Source organism: Pinus tabuliformis, chromosome 7, assembly GCF_031772625.1.
Source record: "Pinus tabuliformis cultivar Carrire ecotype Pingquan chromosome 7, CPIR1, whole genome shotgun sequence".
NCBI classification, from domain to species: Eukaryota; Viridiplantae; Streptophyta; class Pinopsida; order Pinales; family Pinaceae; genus Pinus; species Pinus tabuliformis.
Genome location: NC_142293.1, coordinates 479,254,205 through 479,274,032, shown reverse-complemented (window position 1 = coordinate 479,274,032; position 19,828 = coordinate 479,254,205). Strand labels below are relative to the sequence as shown.

The following is a 19,828-nucleotide window of genomic DNA, read 5'->3' as shown; positions in this document are numbered from 1 at the left end:
ACAAAAGATGAAAAATATATGCTTTCATTGTGCAGGAATATGTAGATAATACAATTCTGATTTGTCTCTTTGTAATCATTACTGATTGAGCTATTTTATTTCAACCCCATTTTATGTTACAAATTTCCTTTCAGAATTGAAAATGAAGAGACAAACTTATGAGCAGTTTCCGGAAGTCCAAGAGGCAATGCTTCAATTCATATCCCTGTAAAGAATACAAATAGCCAATATGACTTGCTTATAAAATATACAATGTGGAACGGAATTGGAATTTTTTTGATGTGAGTAAGTCTGCATAAGAATATTGATGAGTAGCAGCGGAAGAGGCACAAAGTTGTAAAGGAGAGAGGCAATGCAACAATAGACTTGACAACATAATTGTATATAAGGTAACCAAAATTTGTGACTTGATGTTGTGATTGAAAGATTTTTGTCGCTTTCTATGTTGTAGCATGATAAAGAACATGTTGTAGCCTATTGAGGTAGGAGCCTCCAGTGGGTTATAGCCTGCAAAAAAATTGTGGGAGTAGGAGCTTCCTCTGAGGTAGGAACCTCTTGTAGGTTGGAGCCTATAAAAATGTGATGTAATAAGGAGTAGTATCTTTCCTTCACATCACTTTCAGCCTAAAATTCACGGTTTTTTCCCTTTATGGTTTCGACTTATATGTGGTGTCTTCATGTGTTGGTTCTTGAATAATGTATGAATGTTCTTGAATTCTTGATAAATAAATATGCAAATTTATCTCTCTGACACCTGCAAAAGGATTCAATAATAATAGAGCACATGCAGAAACCATTAGCTGGATAAGAACAAAATTAAGTTGATCAAAAGTAAAGATTTTAAATTACTGTTTCACCCCTCCCCCTAGTAATTTCCAACCATAAATATGAGGCTTCTATTATTAAGTAAAAGTTCCAAGACACATGTATGCAATGAACATTACTAGCTACAATAGTGGAGGACTAGAGCCACTCCTTGCTCCTCAAAATAACTAGCTTATCTCTCTAATGCCTTGCGGGAGGAGCCAAGGTGAAGTGTTCTTTGCTCATACAATGAGGGTGTATATATAACCAAGAGATGTTGTTTCACCTTCCTTGTGACTCTTTGACTACCCTCATGACTATTTGACCTCCTACAACTTTTCAACTTTACATGACTCTTCATATTCTAAATGTGTCTTTTGGAATTCCACTTTACGATACATTTTTAATAGGTAATTACATATTCCACAATAATGATGTGACATATGATGACTTGTGACATGACATGACACTAATGACATGGATTGCATGATGATGTGACAGTTCCAAGTTGTCCTTTTTGTTGCTTCTTTCTTTGTGTCTTCTTGAAAATATGGTACATGTTCTTCTTCTTCGTATTCCTTATGACTTGAAGATGAAGAGTCTTCCATGTGATCTTAATATTCATCTTTTGTTATAGTCTAGTGTTCCTTTGTCTTCTTTCTTGATGATCATCTTATCTTTTCAGCTCCATATATATCTTCTAACATGTCCTCCTTCTCCATCTCCTTCTTCATCATCTTGCCATAGCATGATAGAGTACCCGCATTTGCAATCCACTCATGACAATATGACATCAGTCCTATAAACCCCTAGTCTAAGATGGTGCATATTGATCCAGTAACTGAGTTGGAACCAGGTGACAGGATGGGAAACAGGATCAGTAATTGTGCAATTGATCAGCTCGGGCAGTTAGGGGTGAATCTTGAGCATTGAGACTGCATAATGCGTAGTTCAGGTTGGACTGAGGAAGAAAATTGCGCAATCTAGGAGCTCAATGTGGCAGGCAGAGGGGATGGGCACATGATTAGCCTATTGCATAATTCTGGAGGACAGAGGAACCCAAGTGATTATGCAATTTCGTTTTGAAGAGCTCAAGTTTGAGGCTTGAGCCTTGAGACTGCACAATGCGCTATATTGACTGGGAAGGAGAGAGAAATTGTGTAATTTTGGGAGTGAGTGAGCCAAGTCGAAGGGATTTTGCATTTTTTTAGCCAATTGCGCAGTTCTAACATGCAAATTAAGCTTGGTGATTGCGTAGTTCAAGATCTCAAGGTTTGCTCTTGAGCTCAGAGATTGTGCAATGCACGGCTGGGGCCAGGCTGGATTACACAATTTTGGGAGGCAAAGGTCGGGCTTGAGCACTAGAACTACGCAGTGCACAATCTTGGAAGTAGGAACTGCACATTGTGTAATGTCAAGGGATGAGGATGTAGCTTGAGGGTTAGAACTGCGTAGTGTGTAGTTGAGGAAGGCTGGGTGAGGCTAGGTGGCTCAGAGTTTCCAAAAATTGACTAAGTGTGCAACCGAAGAGACGGATGTGAATAATGATATGACTTGATTATGATCCCACACTTGAAACACTTTTACGAAACAACAACATAGATCATCCGGAACACATTAACAACATATTTCCCTCAATGCGAAAACTTTGCAATGACTTTACGAAAAGTGTGACACTAAAGGTACACTTTGCGACGACCGTGACGACTTGTGCGACAGTGCTTAAAACTTTGGAAATGTTTGTGAGAAATGTCTTCATGGTAAAATCAATTCATTTGCACAAAGATAACCTCTTGAAACCACCAAAACAAACTTATGTACATTGTGCGACACTTAACATGCGAAGAGACGACAATTGCTAAAGTGCGAACAAATATTGCAATTTGCAAACGATAGTGAAAGTAACAAATTTCAAAGCAAAGACAACATGAAAACAACACTAATTAAAGTGAAATCAGGTGAAAGTGAAAATCTAAAACATGAAAATGACAGTCACGAAAACAAAGGTGTGCGAAAGCGACAATTTGCAAAACTCACCTAAATGGAAGTACAAACACAGTTAGAATGTGAGAAACTGTCATTGTTAGTGTGCACTAATTGTCGACATGGATTGGACATCGCAAAGGCACAACCTTGTTGAACTGTGCTACACTTGTTCAAGTTTGCGTAAAAGAATGCACCCATGCACTTGTTACGGATTGGGCATGTGTCACCAAGTGACTTTGACACTTCCTATCCAAGAAGGGAGCTCAAAATCATTAGCAGACCAAGAAGTGACTATGGAATGACCGATCAAAAGATCTATCTAGGCTCCAAAATCCAAGTGTATGCAAAATTTTAGAGGTTGTTTGTCACAGCAACAACAAAACCCAACATGCTTGTGAGAGAATCCACTCCTTTCTTGGGGGATAGAGTAAACTAAATAGATGCAAAGATTTATTTCTCAAGAGAGATTAAGGTGGTTAAAACCCTTTTTAGTGAAAAAAAAAACATATTATAAGGCTAATACATTTTATTACAATAAGGATCTTGTTCCTTTTAATAATTGTGATCTCATAGTTTAGTTAGTGTGAGTAAATTTAAAAAGAAAAAGATAAAAAAAAAAAATTTTAAACATCTTAACTCATATAAATGCATCATTCACTGATACTTGCTTCTTTTATGAGACTTTGAAATAAATTTTCATGAATAAAATATTATTTTACGTTTTAGTAGTTTAGTATTTATATATAATTTATATAACAAATTAGAAATAAAACACATAATTTATGTAGAAAATGATATTTCTAAATCGCACATAGTATTCATGATGACTACAAAATACTTACATAATGCACATTATTGGCCAACACACATAAGTATACCGCACTAACAAAATGCATATTATTGGCCTGCAAACATAAAGATACCACTAGCTGTTACAAAATACCCACAGAAGACATACTCGTCCCTGCGCACATAAAGATAGATCTCGAACACCAAGATAGCGACCCGAGCAACTGAGCGCAGGAGCTTATTAGGATTTCTAGGGTACAATGAGCGATTGAAGGAAAGGCATCTTGATGATGGTGTAGCTTTTAAAGCCTACTGTCAGAAACAGCCGTGACCATTTGTATGACCGATTACCTTACAATTAATGGTACCATTGTACCGTCAACCCTAAATGCGGTATAAAGGGTTCAGGCGTGAGTGCCTCGCAGCTGCAACCCTTCCGGGTTTAGCAACTGTTATACGTCAATCCCCATGGATCTAACACGACGCTTTCATGGCTAACGCTAAAAACAAACGTCGTAGATAAGGTAAGGTTTAATGCATACCACAGAGTGAGGACAGGTAAGGTTTAAAGACAAGATCTAAAAGACTTATTGACACTGAACTTTTAACACTACTCGATATTACTTAACCGCTTTGTACAGGGTTGAGTGGGTAGCAGCTGTTATACTCTACTCGATCCCCACCACGCTTTCATGGCTAACGCTAAAAACAAACGTTGTAGATCCGGTCATACGCTAACGTCCGGTCGCGTCCGGTTAAATGCATACGATATTGTGAGGACAGGTAAAGTTTTCTGACAAGATCCAAAAGATTCATCGATACTGAAACTTTTAACACCGCTCAATAATATTCAACGTGAAACACATTCAACTTGATTACGCCCATAAATGCTAAGCTCTTTGCAACTAACAGTTGTATGTTTATACAAAATTAAGTGGTTCCTAAACACTTATAAGCAGAGATGGAATCTGATGAGCTGTCAAGTCAATATTATGTGTTAATAGATGTCATTCAGATAAACATTAAAACACGTAGGGCCTAATACATTAAATATTGACCATATTGACTAGTAGAAAAGTCATAAGTTAAAATAAAGTTAACAATTAAAAATTAATATATAAGTTTTACCTATCTATATTTAAAAAGCATGGTATCATATTTTTAATTATGAAGATTTATTTTTATTTTATTATGGAAATTTTTAGCTTGTAAATAGCATTTATTATGATATTATGGGCCAAGACTCTGGTTTATCAATACCACATGCCAATATGACATGTGTTGATATGACATTTTCGTACATTAATTAATTTGAGATAAATTAATTAAAAAAACATACCTAACTTGTAGATAAATATTATCCTTTGATTTGTGAATATTACTATGAATATTTTGACATATTGTATCAAGTTAAATCGCTACCATTTATCTAATAATTAAATGTCATTAAATTAATGTTATGGAATGACTATTCTAAAATGTGTAGTCTAACTAATAGACAAAATAGCTTTCTTCACGACCTTGTTTCTAGTTAATTTTAACCAAAATTCCACAAGAATTTTTAAAACTTGAGTTTAAGTTGTTTAATCTATACAATTCATATGACCGCGAGTTTTTGAGAGTGTTGAATCTATTTATACATTCAAAAAAAATAATTTAAACAAAAAAATTACAATCTTACTTAAAATTATATCATATCAGTGTAGAAAATAATATTACACTAACATACTTATCAATATAACTATAAAAAATTATTACAAAATAATATTTTTTAAAATTATAATAATAATTTTCTACACATTTTTAATTTAATTATTTGAATAAAAAAAATCTTATATTTTATACTAAGTAAAAATTTTAAAAATAAGAAAAGATGTTGACATTTTATTAGTGTATTTTAAGATTGTGTAGAAAATATTTTATATTATAATATATATTAAATAAATATTTTAAATGTTTGTAACATTTTGTATATTTAAAATATTTAATTAGTAATCATTCAAATTTAAATAAATATTGATTTTAATTTTTGGTTGATCAAGTGTGCAGAGGGATCAAATATTTTTTGACTTTAAGTTAGGTTTGCACACCTTAGTTTTTTATAGATCTAGAGTTAACATGGATTTAGGTGCACTCTAAGCTAGGTTTGCATAGCTTGATTTTTGGTAGATCTAAAGTTGAGATGAATCTAGACCAATTCTATTTTTAAAATGAAAATATTTATTTATATAAATTTATTTATTATTTTATTAATGTTTATCCTATTGTTACTTTAATTTCATGAAATTTAAATTTTATAAAAATAAAATTTGAAATTTAAATTTGATTACAAGTAAATCCCATATTACACATAAATTTGAACAATAGAAAAAGTTAGAAAAAAATAAATTCACTTCAGAAAAAAAAAAAATAAAAAAAAAAAAAAAAAAAAAAAATAAAAATAAAATAAAAATAAAAAATAAAATAAAATAAAATAAAATAAAGTAAAATAAAATAAAAATAAAAAATAAAAATAAAAAATAAAAATAAAATAAAAATAAAAATAAAAAATAAAAATAAAAATAAAAATAAAAATAAATAAAATAAATAAAATAAAAATAAAAATAAAAATAAATAAAATAAATAAATAAAATAAAAAAATAAAATATCCCTAAAATTAATTTTGTAATATATGTTCATCATTATTCTGAATTTTATTTATCATCTCTTTTCACTATATAATGTTACATAAATTTATTAATTATCTTATTAATTTTAATCAAATTATTTTAAATATTTATAAATTTAAATAAAATTTAATTTAAAAAATAATAATAATAATAATAATAATTTAATTAAACTTTTATTAGGATTTTAATTTCATAAAACATATTGGATTGAAACCAAATCCTGCATTACAAATAAATTTACATATTTCTTAAAAAAAATATTCACATTACTATCTAACACAAAAATGATATTAATGTATCAATATATTATTATAAACTTGTTATTTTTTTTGGTTCATAATCATTTTCAATAACTTTAAAATATAATAATTAAAAAAAAACCAAGCAAAACAAAACAAACAAACACAAAAAAATATAAAAAAAACAGATACAAATAACTCTTACATTTCCAAATTCTTATGTTTTTTTAGGCCAGACGTAAAATCCTTATTAAAAAAGTAGTCTTCGTAAAAAAAATTTTAGATCCACAATGAATTTTGCATATCATAAATCACATTTCTTAAACATAAGAGTCTTATTAAAAAAAGACATAAATACAAATCCAAATAGGGAAGTTATTTTTCCATTTTTATTTTTTTAATTATAGTTAGAAATTACATAATTAAAATTAATTTTATGGTTAAATAAATAAATTTTCCTTTTTTAATTAGACCCACTACTTCACTTTGGATATCTCGAGGTTCAATTAATGAGACTCGTTTTTTTCTTTGGATTGGTAATTTAATTGAGTTTTGTTGAATTTATTTATAGGAAAGATAGTTGTTGTAAATATGATGAAATTTTATGTTTTTAAATAAGTTACATTAAAGAATTTGGAGACAAAAAATCGTGAACGATAAATTGACTAATTTATCTCAATTTTATTTAAAATTTGACCTAGTTAAAATGTTTAACAAGAGAAGATAGGACATTACAATATCTTTTCCATATAAGGCTAGACACAATTATAAAATTATAACTATTTATTAACTCATTTAATTTATCATATTATGCAACAATTTTTAAAATTATAAAATTTCTTGTATTTTTTATTTACAAAATAAATGGAATAACAATTATATTTTTTCATATTGTTTTACAAAACCAAAACACTACTTGTGTAGTCAAAACTGTCACATACCTCACCCACATATTAAAGTATATAGAAAAAAAAAAAAAATTATGGTGGCTACAACTTCATTAACATTATAACTCTTGGATTAATTTATCTTGGTGCTGGTCATGTTTATAAGTTATATCGTTTAACCTTATGTGGCGCCCCTCTACCCATGAATAATACACCATGCATAACTCTGTTGCGGTGACTTGAGCGTATCGAGGCAGCTCTGTCTCTCACTCGTTGGCGCCACCTACGTTGGACACTTGGCCATGGCACTAAATTTCGCCGGCCTATTCACGTGAATGGGGCATGGCTCCAGGTTGGAAATTTTCCCGCTTTTCGTTTTTTTGGTGTTACCGCCTTAATCAACGGTGTGGAGGCTCTGGGTAAAATCGGAGGGTGGAGATACCCCCACGTCTCCACTTCTGGAAATTAGCTATATATTTCTGCCTTTCCTGAATCTTCGAGGTTTTGCTGGCATTATTCGGCGTTTCCTCAGCTCTCAGCTCCATTCCGCCACAGTAGGTGAGACTGCTCCACAACTCCGCGCCGAGGCATATCCGCCATCTCTGTCATCATGCATCCTCACCGCTGAGCTTCTGCTTCAGGGTTATAAATCCTCGAGCTGGCTTCTGGTAAGTATTACAGTCGGCTTAACGTTACGTTGTTTTCATTGGTTTATCTTTTAAGAAGTCAGAACTATTGATTTCCTCTATTGTATGGCTGGTTGCAGACGTCCGCTTCCGGGGTTTTACGACAGGGTGGACTTCCTCCAGGTGTTAGTTCGCCGAGGTTACCCCAGGTGCATCTCTTCAACTCTTCTATATATTCCATGTGAATAATTTCTGTTTGAAGCTTTTCTGTCCTACCATTCGTCACCTGAGGGTTATCCTCTGCGCCTAAAAGAAACCCCCAATCTTACTCTTTCACGGTTGGACGCAGATGGCGACGGACGGTTTAATATGCTCCGGTCCCATACGTCTTGGATCTGTTTTATGAGCACTGGGTTAACCCCTTCGCTTCCAGCGGTTTTGGGTTGGAAGCCTCCAGTTTATGAGGCTATAGTTCCGCCTGTGGTTTATTGAAGCAACTATGTATTATTTTGTTTCGATTGAACTGTATTCATGACTTTTCTAAAGACATTTGTTGGGAATCCGGCTCATTTGGTATTGGTCTGGACCAACATAGACTTGCGGCCGTTTAATTAATACAAATCCTTGTTCATATTCTACTGTCAATTACAAGCATGCATTTTTATCAAAGTTTTTCCATGAATAATGAAGTTCGAGCACTACCCAGATTTTGTAGTTCTTGTTCTGAAAATGTGCTTATTGTTTACGGCGTTAGGTAAGGGTTTGTTTATATTTGAATTCATTTTCTAGCAGGTCTTTATAAGGTACCCTGGAATATCGCGCCTGCATCTTATTACTATAGATGTATGGTCGATTCGATTTTGGGTTCTTTGTATATAAGAAACCATTTGGTTCTGAATGTTTAGCCACGAATTCGAACTATTATTTGTCCTTAATTTGACAATGTTTGGACAATGCTCTGTGGCTTACTATATATATATATTTTCTGTAAATCGTTCGATATGTATATATGTTTCACTGTTCATTATTTAAATGCCCATTACGACGCTTGCTGCATGTGTCACTACTTCTTTAAAAGAGGGTTCTTTTGTTAACCAAATTGCTGTTGTTACAGAAGTCCGTCCCCTGGGTACCGGTCCTTGACTGTTCAGTTTTCTTAATTATTTATCTAAAGATAACTTGTAAGCTTTGATTCTTTTGTTTGAGCTTTTGTTTGTTTTCCAAAAATGCGAACCGAGGTTCAGGCTATCGCCTGGCGCGAAGTAATCTCCAGAACCCACACCTACCGCGGATTCAACCCGGTTCGGGGGTTATGTGTTCACTAATCTTCTTCTTGTCTTCTTTTAAATTCTGCATTCTATGCAATACCTGGGCAGGTTCCATTTGAGGTTTATAAGGAACGTGATAAGGGTTTTTTATCATCATTCCTCTCCACTATACTAATGTTGTTAACTTCTCTGGGTAAGGACAACCCCTATATCTTAAGACAACTACCCACAAGGCATGGTCTTCCACCATGTTTTTTCTATTTTATGTATGCGTTATGAGTTAAGGTATTATCCCTACTGCCGGGTTTCTGTTCCATTCATACGATACCCAGTTCATTGGTTCTGAGTCATAGTCGCTGCAAGCCTATTTATGCAGCAGTATTAATGTTTGCTAATTCCAAGAATCTCTGCTTAATACATAATACACCGATAACTACAGATGCACTGCTTTTTAAATATTACACAGATAACTACAGATGCACTGTTTTATAATTGTTACACAGATAACTACAAATGCTCTGTTTTATAAATGTTACACAGATAACTACAGATGCATTAGGGTTCAGTTACTTACCTGGTCACTGCCGGTACCGTAACTCCTTAGTAAGTCTCCTGCAGATCTCTGTGTAAAGCTTGTTATCCACCCATCCGTGAGACTTGTCCTCCGGGACCAGAGTCTCCCCCCAAGCTTCTTCTTACCGGATCACTATCCTCAGCAAGACAACACTTTGTGCTCGACTATCTGGTCCTTACCAGACTTAGTCCATTCAGGGTTTTTCTTCCCTTTTGCTCTCTCTGCCTGTCTCTACAGCCCAGAGTTCTGTCAACCAACCTCCCCTTTTCCCTGGAGACCCTTCCAGTTAGGGAAGGTGGTTATTTCCAGTTTTGCTAACTAACTTTCTTTTTCCAGTTCCCTTTTGGGAGCCCAATACTTTTATGAGTATTTCTTTTAAAATATTTTAGTGCACATGTAAAATTAACAGAATACTCTTAAAAGAAAAATAAGTCTTTCAATGTCATTCTAATTCAGTTTTTACCGTAGTAAATTTAAATAATTACATTTTCCCGGGGTCATCACATCTCCCCCTCCTGAGATTGGACATCGTCCCGATGTCTAGTGTCCCCAAACAGCTCCGGATAAGCTTTCCTAAAAAGCTCTTCATCTTCCCAAGTGGCCTCATCAGGCCCATAGTGCTGCCATTGCACTTTAATTTGGGTAATAACCCGCTTCCGCAGTTGTACTTCTCTCCAGTCGAGAATGCTTAGCGGCTCGACCAGGACATCTCCTTCCGGTTCGACCTGCAACCATTAACAGTATCAGTCATTTGTCTCCAGATACATTCCCAATTAGTTCAATTGAAAGCAACTCTTACCCGTATATCTTGCCACTTGATCACATGCTTAGGGTCATAAATATACTTTTTAAGCATGGATACATGAAAGACATTATGAATTCTGATGTGGCTTGGTAGAGCTAGCTGGTAGGCTACTAGCCCAACTCTTGCCAAGACCTGAAAAGGTCCAAAATAACGAGGCGCAAGTTTAGCGCAACTGCTCCACTGCAGGGTACTTTTCCTGGCTTGTATTCTTATGTAAACGTGGTCGCCAACCTGATACTCCTTGAACCTTCTTTTCCGATCCGCAAAATTCTTTTGCCGATCTTGAGCGGCCTTCAGGTTAGCTCGCACCTTTTTGACCATGTCCTCCATCTCCTTGAGCATTTCTGGTCCCAACCTTAATTTGTCCTCCGGGCCACTCCAATTTGAGGGCGTCCGACATTTTCGTCCGTACAAGACTTCAAATGGAGACATTTGGATTGATGTGTGATATCCATTGTTGTAAGCGAATTCCACCAAGTGTAAATAGTCTTCCCACTGTGTCGGTTTTTGCATTACACATGCTCTCAACATGTCCTCCACCATTTGATTTACTCGCTCCGTCTGTCCATCAGTCTGGGGATGGTAAGCCGTACTAAAATTCAGCTGTGTACCCAGTTCTGCAAATAGCGCTTTCCAAAAGGCAGATGTAAACTTTACATCCCGGTCTGATATTATAGTCTTTGGAAGCCCATGTAATTTGAACACGTTCTGCATAAAAATGTGTGCAATCTGCACTGCCCTGTAGGTAGATTGCACTGGTATAAAGTGTGCTGCTTTACTCAACTTATCCACTACCACCATAATAGAATCATTGTTCCTCTTTGTTCTAGGCAGCCCAGTTATGAAATCCATAAATATAATTTCCCATTTCCATTCTGGAATTGGCAGGGGTTGCAATAACCCAGCCGGATGCTGGTGCTCTGCCTTGATCTGCTGACACTCCAAACATTGCGCTAAATATTCAGCCACATGCTTTTTCATTCCCGGCCAGTAGTATTCCTTTCGAAGTGCAGTAAGCATTTTCTGGTATCCGGGATGACCTGCGTAGTGACTGGTATGAAATTCATTCAAAATTAGATTTTTAAGGCTATTGTCATTTGGTACAAACAATCTTTTTTTATAAAGCAGCATTCCATCCCCGCTTACTTTATACTCCAGCTGACTTTCCTTGCTGGAAAGTGGCATTTGCTGATATTCGACATCTTGGTTTGCTGCTATTTTTATCATTTCCTGCAAGGAATTTTCCCATTTACTGAGCGTAACTTCATATAAACATTGTACCTTTCGACTCAGGGCGTCTGCTACGCGGTTTTCCTTTCCTTTCAGATGTTTAATGTCGAAATCGAATCCACTTAAGAAATCTACCCAACGGGCTTGCCTTGCATTCAGGGTGGGCTGACTAAAGTAGTTTGTCAAGCTGTGATGGTCTGTTAACAACAGAAATTTCCTTCCCAGAAGATAGTGCCGCCACATTTTAAGTGCATGTATGATGGCTGCCAACTCCAAGTCGTAGGCATAATACTTCTGCTCATGTTCCTTCAACTTTCTCGACTCATAGGCGATCACTTTCCCTTCTTGCATTAACACACCTCCGACGCCTTCTCGACTAGCATCGGTACATACCACATAATCCTTATCAGGATCAGCTATACTTAAGACGGGAGTAGAAGTGAGCAAATGCTTAAGTCGTTCAAAACTTTGTTGACATTCCGAATTCCATTTGAATGTCCTCCCTTTCTTTTGCAAAGACGTGATAGGATATGCCACCCTTGAAAAGCCTTCCACAAATCTTCTATAATACCCAGCCAATCCCATGAAAGACCTGATATCCGCCACATCTTTAGGCACGGGCCAATCCATTATGGTTTTTATTTTCTCAGGATCCACTGCAATCCCTTCCTTTGTGATCACATGGCCTAAATACTGAATCTCCTCTTTATAGAAATCACATTTGCTGAGTTTAGCATACAACTGATGCTCTCGAAGAGTTTGTAGCACCAACCGGAGGTGTTCCTCGTGCTCCTCCTTGGAACGAGAATAAATCAGAATATCATCAATGAATATTAGTACAAATTTGTCTAAAAATTGATGGAACACGCTGTTCATTAAGCACATGAAAGTGGCGGGTGCATTAGTCAATCCGAAAGGTAGCACTACAAACTCGTAGTGTCCATACCGGGTTCTGAAGGCTGTTTTAGCAATATCCTCTTCTTTAATTCTGATTTGATGGTAACCAGATCGCAGATCAATTTTAGAAAACACTGTCGCCCCCTTGACTTGATCAAAAATCTCATCGATCCGAGGTAAGGGGTATTTATTTTTAATTGTGAGCTTGTTCAGCTGTCGGTAATCGATACACATTCGAAGGGTTCCGTCTTTCTTCCTGACGAATAGCACCGGAGCTCCCCATGGAGATACACTGGGACGGATATAATTTTTATCCAGCAACTCTTGTAATTGCATTTTCAACTCAGTCAACTCAGGTACACTCATTCTATAAGGTGTTCGCGAAACTGGGGCAGCTCCTGGTATTAACTCAATGGTGAAGTCAATATCCCTTTTTGGAGGTAATCCAGGGATTTCCTCCGGAAAGACATCCGCGAATTCTTTTATTACCAGAAGGTGGTCCAGCGTGGTCATTTTATCCTTGGTTTCTGCATAACCCACCTGAATGGCATACACCTGGCATCTTTTCCGGATGCATTTCGCTAGCTGGGATGCAGTGATTGGCCGGACCTGCACTGGTCGTTTAATTCCCTGCATTTCCTGTTCCATTCCAGAATCATCCTTGTATCGAATGATCTTCGTTTTGTAGTTCACTAAAGCCCAATGCTTTTCTAGCCAATCCATCCCGATTAGGACGTCATAGGATCCAAGTGGAAGCATGTTCAGATCTGCTACCACTGGCTGTCCTGCTATTATTATAGGGCAGTTTTTTATTTTCGCTATTACTCGTCTTTTAGCCCCTGTAGCTAGCTGTACCAGCCAAGGGTTCCTGAATTTTTCAGGTTGTAATTTACACTGTTCAACTATCTTTGGACTAATATAACTTAAAGTAGCTCTTGGATCAATTAGAACAGTGATAGAAAAGTCTAAAATTTTACCTTCAAATTCTACCATGGTGGGCTGGTATTCTGCCTGGCGATCATCCAAGGCTGCATTAATCCTTGGCACACTTCGTCCCACGTCGCCAACGGTTGATGCCTCATGAATCTGGGATATCTGATCAGTTCCCTTCCGTTGCGGACAGTTCTTGACGTAGTGCGGTCCGCCACAACCCCAGCACTGCACTGGGGGTCTGGTTATTCCCTCGCTGTCCAACTTGGCGGATTGTTCGCCCATTCTGGTTTCACTGATGTTCTTGGGCCTGAATGAACCTCTCGGTGCTGCTCTACTGTTTTTCCCTTTACTGCTTCCTTTAACTCCACCGCCCCGGCCTCCTCTACTGTTTCCAGCAACTTTACTATTCTTTTTCTCACTCCATTTTCTGTTGGAACTGTCCCCTTTCTGTTTTCTCTACTGATAGCAGATTCTGGCCTTGCGAATAGCTTCATCCATGGTTCTAGGATTGTCAAATTCAATCCTTTCTCTCATATACATGGGTAAACTGCTAACAAACCTTTGCACCTTGGCTTTTTCTTCTTTAAGGTAGGGTACATAACGGAGCAAGGATGTGAAACGATTGATAAACTCATCCATAGTCTGCTATCCCAATCGCAGATCGTGGAATTCCTTTGCCTTTTCATCATAAAAGCGTTCGGTCAAGTATCTCTCTTTAAAATATTTCTGGAATTTTTCCCACGTTATGGTTCGTTCGCTTACCCCTTTAACGATTTTAACTTCCTCCCACCATAGTGTTGCTTTCCCCTGCAACTGAAAAATAGCCAATCGTGCCTTCAAGTTATGGTCATACTCATATAGCTGGAAATATTTATTCATATTAATTAGCCATGCTTCAGCCGCTTCCTCTTGTTCCCCATCGTAGTGTGGGGGTTTAATTTTGCGGAATTCTCCCTGTAATTCCACCCTTTGACGCTTTGAGGTCTGCTGTTCTGATGCATTATCAGATTGATCCTCTCCTTCTTCTGCAATTTCCGGTTCTGCTTGGTAACGTTGCTCCTCCGTCATTCTCTGTTGTTCTGCACTGTGGTTGGCTAGTGGCGGGTTCTGTTTGTCAAACAAACTTTTTAAAATCCTTTCTTGCTCCATCGTCAATCGTGCATTATCCTCCCGCAACCGATCCATTTCATTTTTTAGCTCTTGAACTGTTTCTAATATGGCCAGATTCGTGCTACGTGTCTCCTCACTCAGCTGCACCCACAACTCTGGGTTGTCTCCAGGATTTGTTGCAGGCCCCTGATCTGCTGCGGGCCTGTGCGGTGCGCTGCTAGCTCTCTGCATGCTAACTGTTACTATTTAGTACCTTTTGATGCTCTCTTTCTTCTCCTTTGTCTAGCCTGGTCTGGTCTAGTCTAAAATCAGGAAACATTTAACACTGTGAGTTTCCGGCAAAATTTTGTTACCCAAAGAAAAGAAAGAAATATCAATACTATGATGACCTTCTCAATTTTAACACGTTAATCACATCCCAGAGGCCACAGTATGGGCATCCTGGGCTCTGATACCAATTTGTCACATACCTCACCCACATATTAAAGTATATAGAAAAAAAAAAAAATTATGGTGGCTACAACTTCATTAACATTATAACTCTTGGATTAATTTATCTTGGTGCTGGTCATGTTTATAAGTTATATCGTTTAACCTTATGTGGCGCCCCTCTACCCATGAATAATACACCATGCATAACTCTGTTGCGGTGACTTGAGCGTATCGAGGCAGCTCTGTCTCTCACTCGCTGGCGCCACCTACGTTGGACACTTGGCCATGGCACTAAATTCCGCCAGCCTATTCACGTGAATGGGGGATGGCTCCAGGTTGGAAATTTTCCCGCTTTTCGTTTTTTTGGTGTTACCGCCTTAATCAACGGTGTGGAGGCTCTGGGTAAAATCGGAGGGTGGAGATACCCCCACGTCTCCACTTCTGGAAATTAGCTATATATTTCTGCCTTTCCTGAATCTTCGAGGTTTTGCTGGCATTATTCGGCGTTTCCTCGGCTCTCAGCTCCATTCTGCCACAGTAGGTGAGACTACTCCACAACTCCGCGCCAAGGCATATCCGCCATCTCTGTCATCATGCATCCTCACCACTGAGCTTCTGCTTCAGGGTTATAAATCCTCGAGCTGGCTTCTGGTAAGTATTACAGTCGGCTTAACGTTACGTTGTTTTCATTGGTTTATCTTTTAAGAAGTCAGAACTATTGATTTCCTCTATTGTATGGCTGGTTGCAGACGTCCGCTTCCGGGGTTTTACGACAGGGTGGACTTCCTCCAGGTGTTAGTTCGCCGAGGTTACCCCAGGTGCATCTCTTCGGCTCTTCTATATATTCCATGTGAATAATTTCTGTTTGAAGCTTTTCTGTCCTACCATTCGTCGCCTGAGGGTTACCCTCTGCGCCTAAATGAAACCCCCAACCTTACTCTTTCACGGTTGGACGCAGATGGCGACGGACGGTTTAATATGCTCCGGTCCCATACGTCTTGGATCTGTTTTATGAGTACTGGGTTAACCCCTTTGCTTCCAGCGGTTTTGGGTTGGAAGCCTCCAGTTTATGAGGCTATAGTTCCGCCTGTGGTTTATTGAAGCAACTATGTATTATTTTGTTTCGATTGAACTGTATTCATGACTTTTCTAAAGACATTTGTTGGGAATCTGGCTCATTTGGTATTGGTCTGGACCAACATAGACTTGCGGCCGTTTAATTAATACAAACCCTTGTTCATATTCTACTGTCAATTACAAGCATGCATTTTTATCAAAGTTTTTCCATGAATAATGAAGTTCGAGCACTACCCAGATTTTGTAGTTCTTGTTCTGAAAATGTGCTTATTGTTTACGGCGTTAGGTAAGGGTTTGTTTATATTTGAATTCATTTTCTAGCAGGTCTTTATAAGGTACCCTGGAATATCGCGCCTGCATCTTATTACTATAGATGTATGGTCGATTCGATTTTGGGTTCTCTGTATATAAGAAACCATTTGGTTCTGAATGTTAAGCCACGAATTCGAACTATTATTTGTCCTTAATTTGACAATGTTTGGACAATGCTCTGTGGCTTACTATATATATATATTTTCTGTAAATCGTTCGATATGTATATATGTTTCACTGTTCATTATTTAAATGCCCATTACGGCGCTTGCTGCATGTGTCACTACTTCTTTAAAAGAGGGTTCTTTTGTTTATCAAATTGCTGTTGTTACAGAAGTCCGTCCCCTGGGTACCGGTCCTTGACTGTTCAGTTTTCTTAATTATTTATCTAAAGATAACTTGTAAGCTTTGATTCTTTTGTTTGAGCTTTTGTTTGTTTTCCAAAAATGCGAACCGATGTTCAGGCTATCGCCTGGCGCGAAGTAATCTCCAGAACCCACACCTACCGCGGATTCAACCCGGTTCGGGGGTTATGTGTTCACTAATCTTCTTCTTGTCTTCTTTTAAATTCTGCATTCTATGCAATACCTGGGCAGGTTCCATTTGAGGTTTATAAGGAACGTGATAAGGGTTTTTTATCATCATTCCTCTCCACTATTCTAATGTTGTTAACTTCTCTGGGTAAGGACAACCCCTATATCTTAAGACAACTACCCACAAGGCATGGTCTTCCACCATGTTTTTTCTATTTTCTGTATGCGTTATGAGTTAAGGTATTATCCCTATTGCCGGGTTTCTGTTCCATTCATACGATACCAGTTCATTGGTTCTGAGTCATAGTCGCTGCAAGCCTATTTATGCAGCAGTATTAATGTTTGCTAATTCCAAGAATCTCTGCTTAATACATAATACACCGATAACTACAGATGCACTGCTTTTTAAATATTACACAGATAACTACAGATGCACTGTTTTATAATTGTTACACAGATAACTACAAATGCTCTGTTTTATAAATGTTACACAAATAACTACAGATGCATTAGGGTTCAGTTACTTACCTGGTCACTGTCGGTACCGTAACTCCTTAGTAAGTCTCCTGCAGATCTCTGTGTAAAGCTTGTTATCCACCCATCCGTGAGACTTGTCCTCCGGGACCAGAGTCTCCCCCCAAGCTTCTTCTTACCGGATCACTATCCTCAGCAAGACAGCACTTTGTGCTCAACTATCTGGTCCTTACTAGACTTAGTCCATTCAGGGTTTTTCTTCCCTTTTGCTCTCTCTGCCTGTCTCTACAGCCCAGAGTTCTGTCAACCAACCTCCCCTTTTCCCTGGAGACCCTTCCAGTTAGGGAAGGTGGTTATTTCCAGTTTTGCTAACTAACTTTCTTTTTCCAGTTCCCTTTTGGGAGCCCAATACTTTTATGAGTATTTCTTTTAAAACATTTTAGTGCACATGTAAAATTAACAGAATACTCTTAAAAGAAAAATAAGTCTTTCAATGTCATTCTAATTCAGTTTTTACCGTAGTAAATTTAAATAATTACATTTTCCCGGGGTCATCACACAAAACATTGGTAGTGAGTTGAGTAATAGTGTGGAATAGTATCATTCACTAATATTGGTTTCATGTAATTATCTTCTATTTATTGATATTTGATGTTTAATCATTAGCTAAGGATTAGGGTTTCTACAATTTTAATTTAACTATCAATAATTACTAAATGGATAGTGGCAATTTGACTTTCATGAAATATTCTAAATACTGATAATACTATAAACAAATCAAATGTTGAGATTTATCCTCAAAGTACTTATGCCATTTTTGCTCCTTTAATTAAATTGATTAATTGAAAAAAATAATCTCTTGGGTCATATGGAGTGACTTATAGTTTTTTGGGTATGTGCTATTGATAAGCCATGACATTGGTCCATGGTATTCTAATGAAGTCTATTTACAAATTAAGAATATCCAAGGTAAAGATGGCATACATGTGATTGACATTAATGACAACTTGAGTGCACCCCAATGCATGGATGAGAGGACAATGGCATGGAAATTGTTTGCATGGTGATGGGGAATTGATGAGGTGTGTTACTCGTTCAATTAGAGTTGGAATCTTGGCTAGAGCCAAAAAGGGAGTTATATATTTGATGGAATTACTACCTCAATATATTAGCGCAAATTCTCTTAAAAATGGTGCACTTAGATAGTGCTTAGAAATATCTTTCCAACGGTGTATGGCACTCTGTTAAAGGCCTCCACGATCAAAAGTTATGTGTAGTCAAAGTTTGTAGGTTAAAGGGCCAAAATTTGGCTATAGTCCTAAAACTTTCCATACTTGTCGAGTAGTGTTATTTGGTGATTCAATGGTCAAAGTTGGTGCCCCCCAATAATGATGAAACAAGGCCTATGTTTTTGGGTAGCTCACATTCCACACATCCTCACCGACCCAACAGAGAAAATGTGGGGGCCCATGGCCTACTGCAAGTTAAAAAGTTGGGGGGGGGGGGTGGGTCTGTGTTGGGTTGATTTTCCCAACCTTCCAATCATGGTATCGACGAATCTGGTGAAATGCAGACCCCCACCAAATGTTGAAACCACTATGGGGGGGAATTCAGCAAAACCACATGTGTTTTTATCTTATGGCTTTCTCGTTATGACCACAAACAATGGTCATTGACATGTAACCAAGTATGCGAGACCACAAACCAAAGCATGGCTAATCGACAAGGTTGATATGTGATAATGATTGATTGGCATGTTCAAAGCTCAAGAGGGTTAGCATGGAGGTCCTAGAAAGGGACACAATAGCCCATTGCTAACAAGCGGAGTAGATAAGCGGCATGGGTCTAACAGTGAGATGGCAAGGACACGTAATCCTGGGAGTTTTCAGATTGGCACAAGTTTGTAGTCGGGAGGTCCCATATGACACATCACCTCATAGGTTCTTCCTTGGGAGTTTCCAAATGAACCGCAAGACCCCCCCTTCATTTGTACCAATGATATGAAATAAATATTCATTGTGCACTCTAATTGGAAGACCCAGAGGATGAGGAGTATAGGTGGAGCCATAGTGGTGTGTTACGTAATTAGTTCAAAGGTTTGAGATGATGTCAGTGTGACATCAATAGTTGAAATTCCTAGGACATGTGGTTTTCCAGGTCAGTGACATGTGGAATGTTGATTT

The 19,828-nt window shown here is 37.3% G+C and overlaps 2 protein-coding genes across 2 annotated transcripts; one reads left to right on the top strand and one right to left on the bottom strand.

Annotated features, from left to right (window-relative positions):
* The first annotated feature begins 7,676 nt into the window (after positions 1 to 7,676).
* Positions 7,677 to 8,245, top strand: LOC149248071 (uncharacterized). The gene is made up of 3 exons (XM_089447400.1): positions 7,677 to 7,705; positions 7,787 to 8,042; positions 8,141 to 8,245. Exons 1-3 carry the CDS (start codon positions 7,677 to 7,679, stop codon positions 8,243 to 8,245), a joined length of 390 nt encoding a protein of 129 aa, XP_089303526.1.
* A 1,303-nt stretch (positions 8,246 to 9,548) lies between these two features.
* LOC149248070 (uncharacterized) lies at positions 9,549 to 15,048 on the bottom strand. The gene is made up of 10 exons (XM_089447393.1): positions 14,760 to 15,048; positions 13,765 to 14,150; positions 13,135 to 13,623; positions 12,617 to 12,672; positions 12,237 to 12,469; positions 11,166 to 12,074; positions 10,879 to 11,063; positions 10,493 to 10,567; positions 9,843 to 9,890; positions 9,549 to 9,632 (listed from the first exon to the last, which is right to left on the bottom strand). Exons 1-10 carry the CDS (start codon positions 15,046 to 15,048, stop codon positions 9,549 to 9,551), a joined length of 2,754 nt encoding a protein of 917 aa, XP_089303519.1.
* Between the last annotated feature and the right edge of the window lie 4,780 nt (positions 15,049 to 19,828).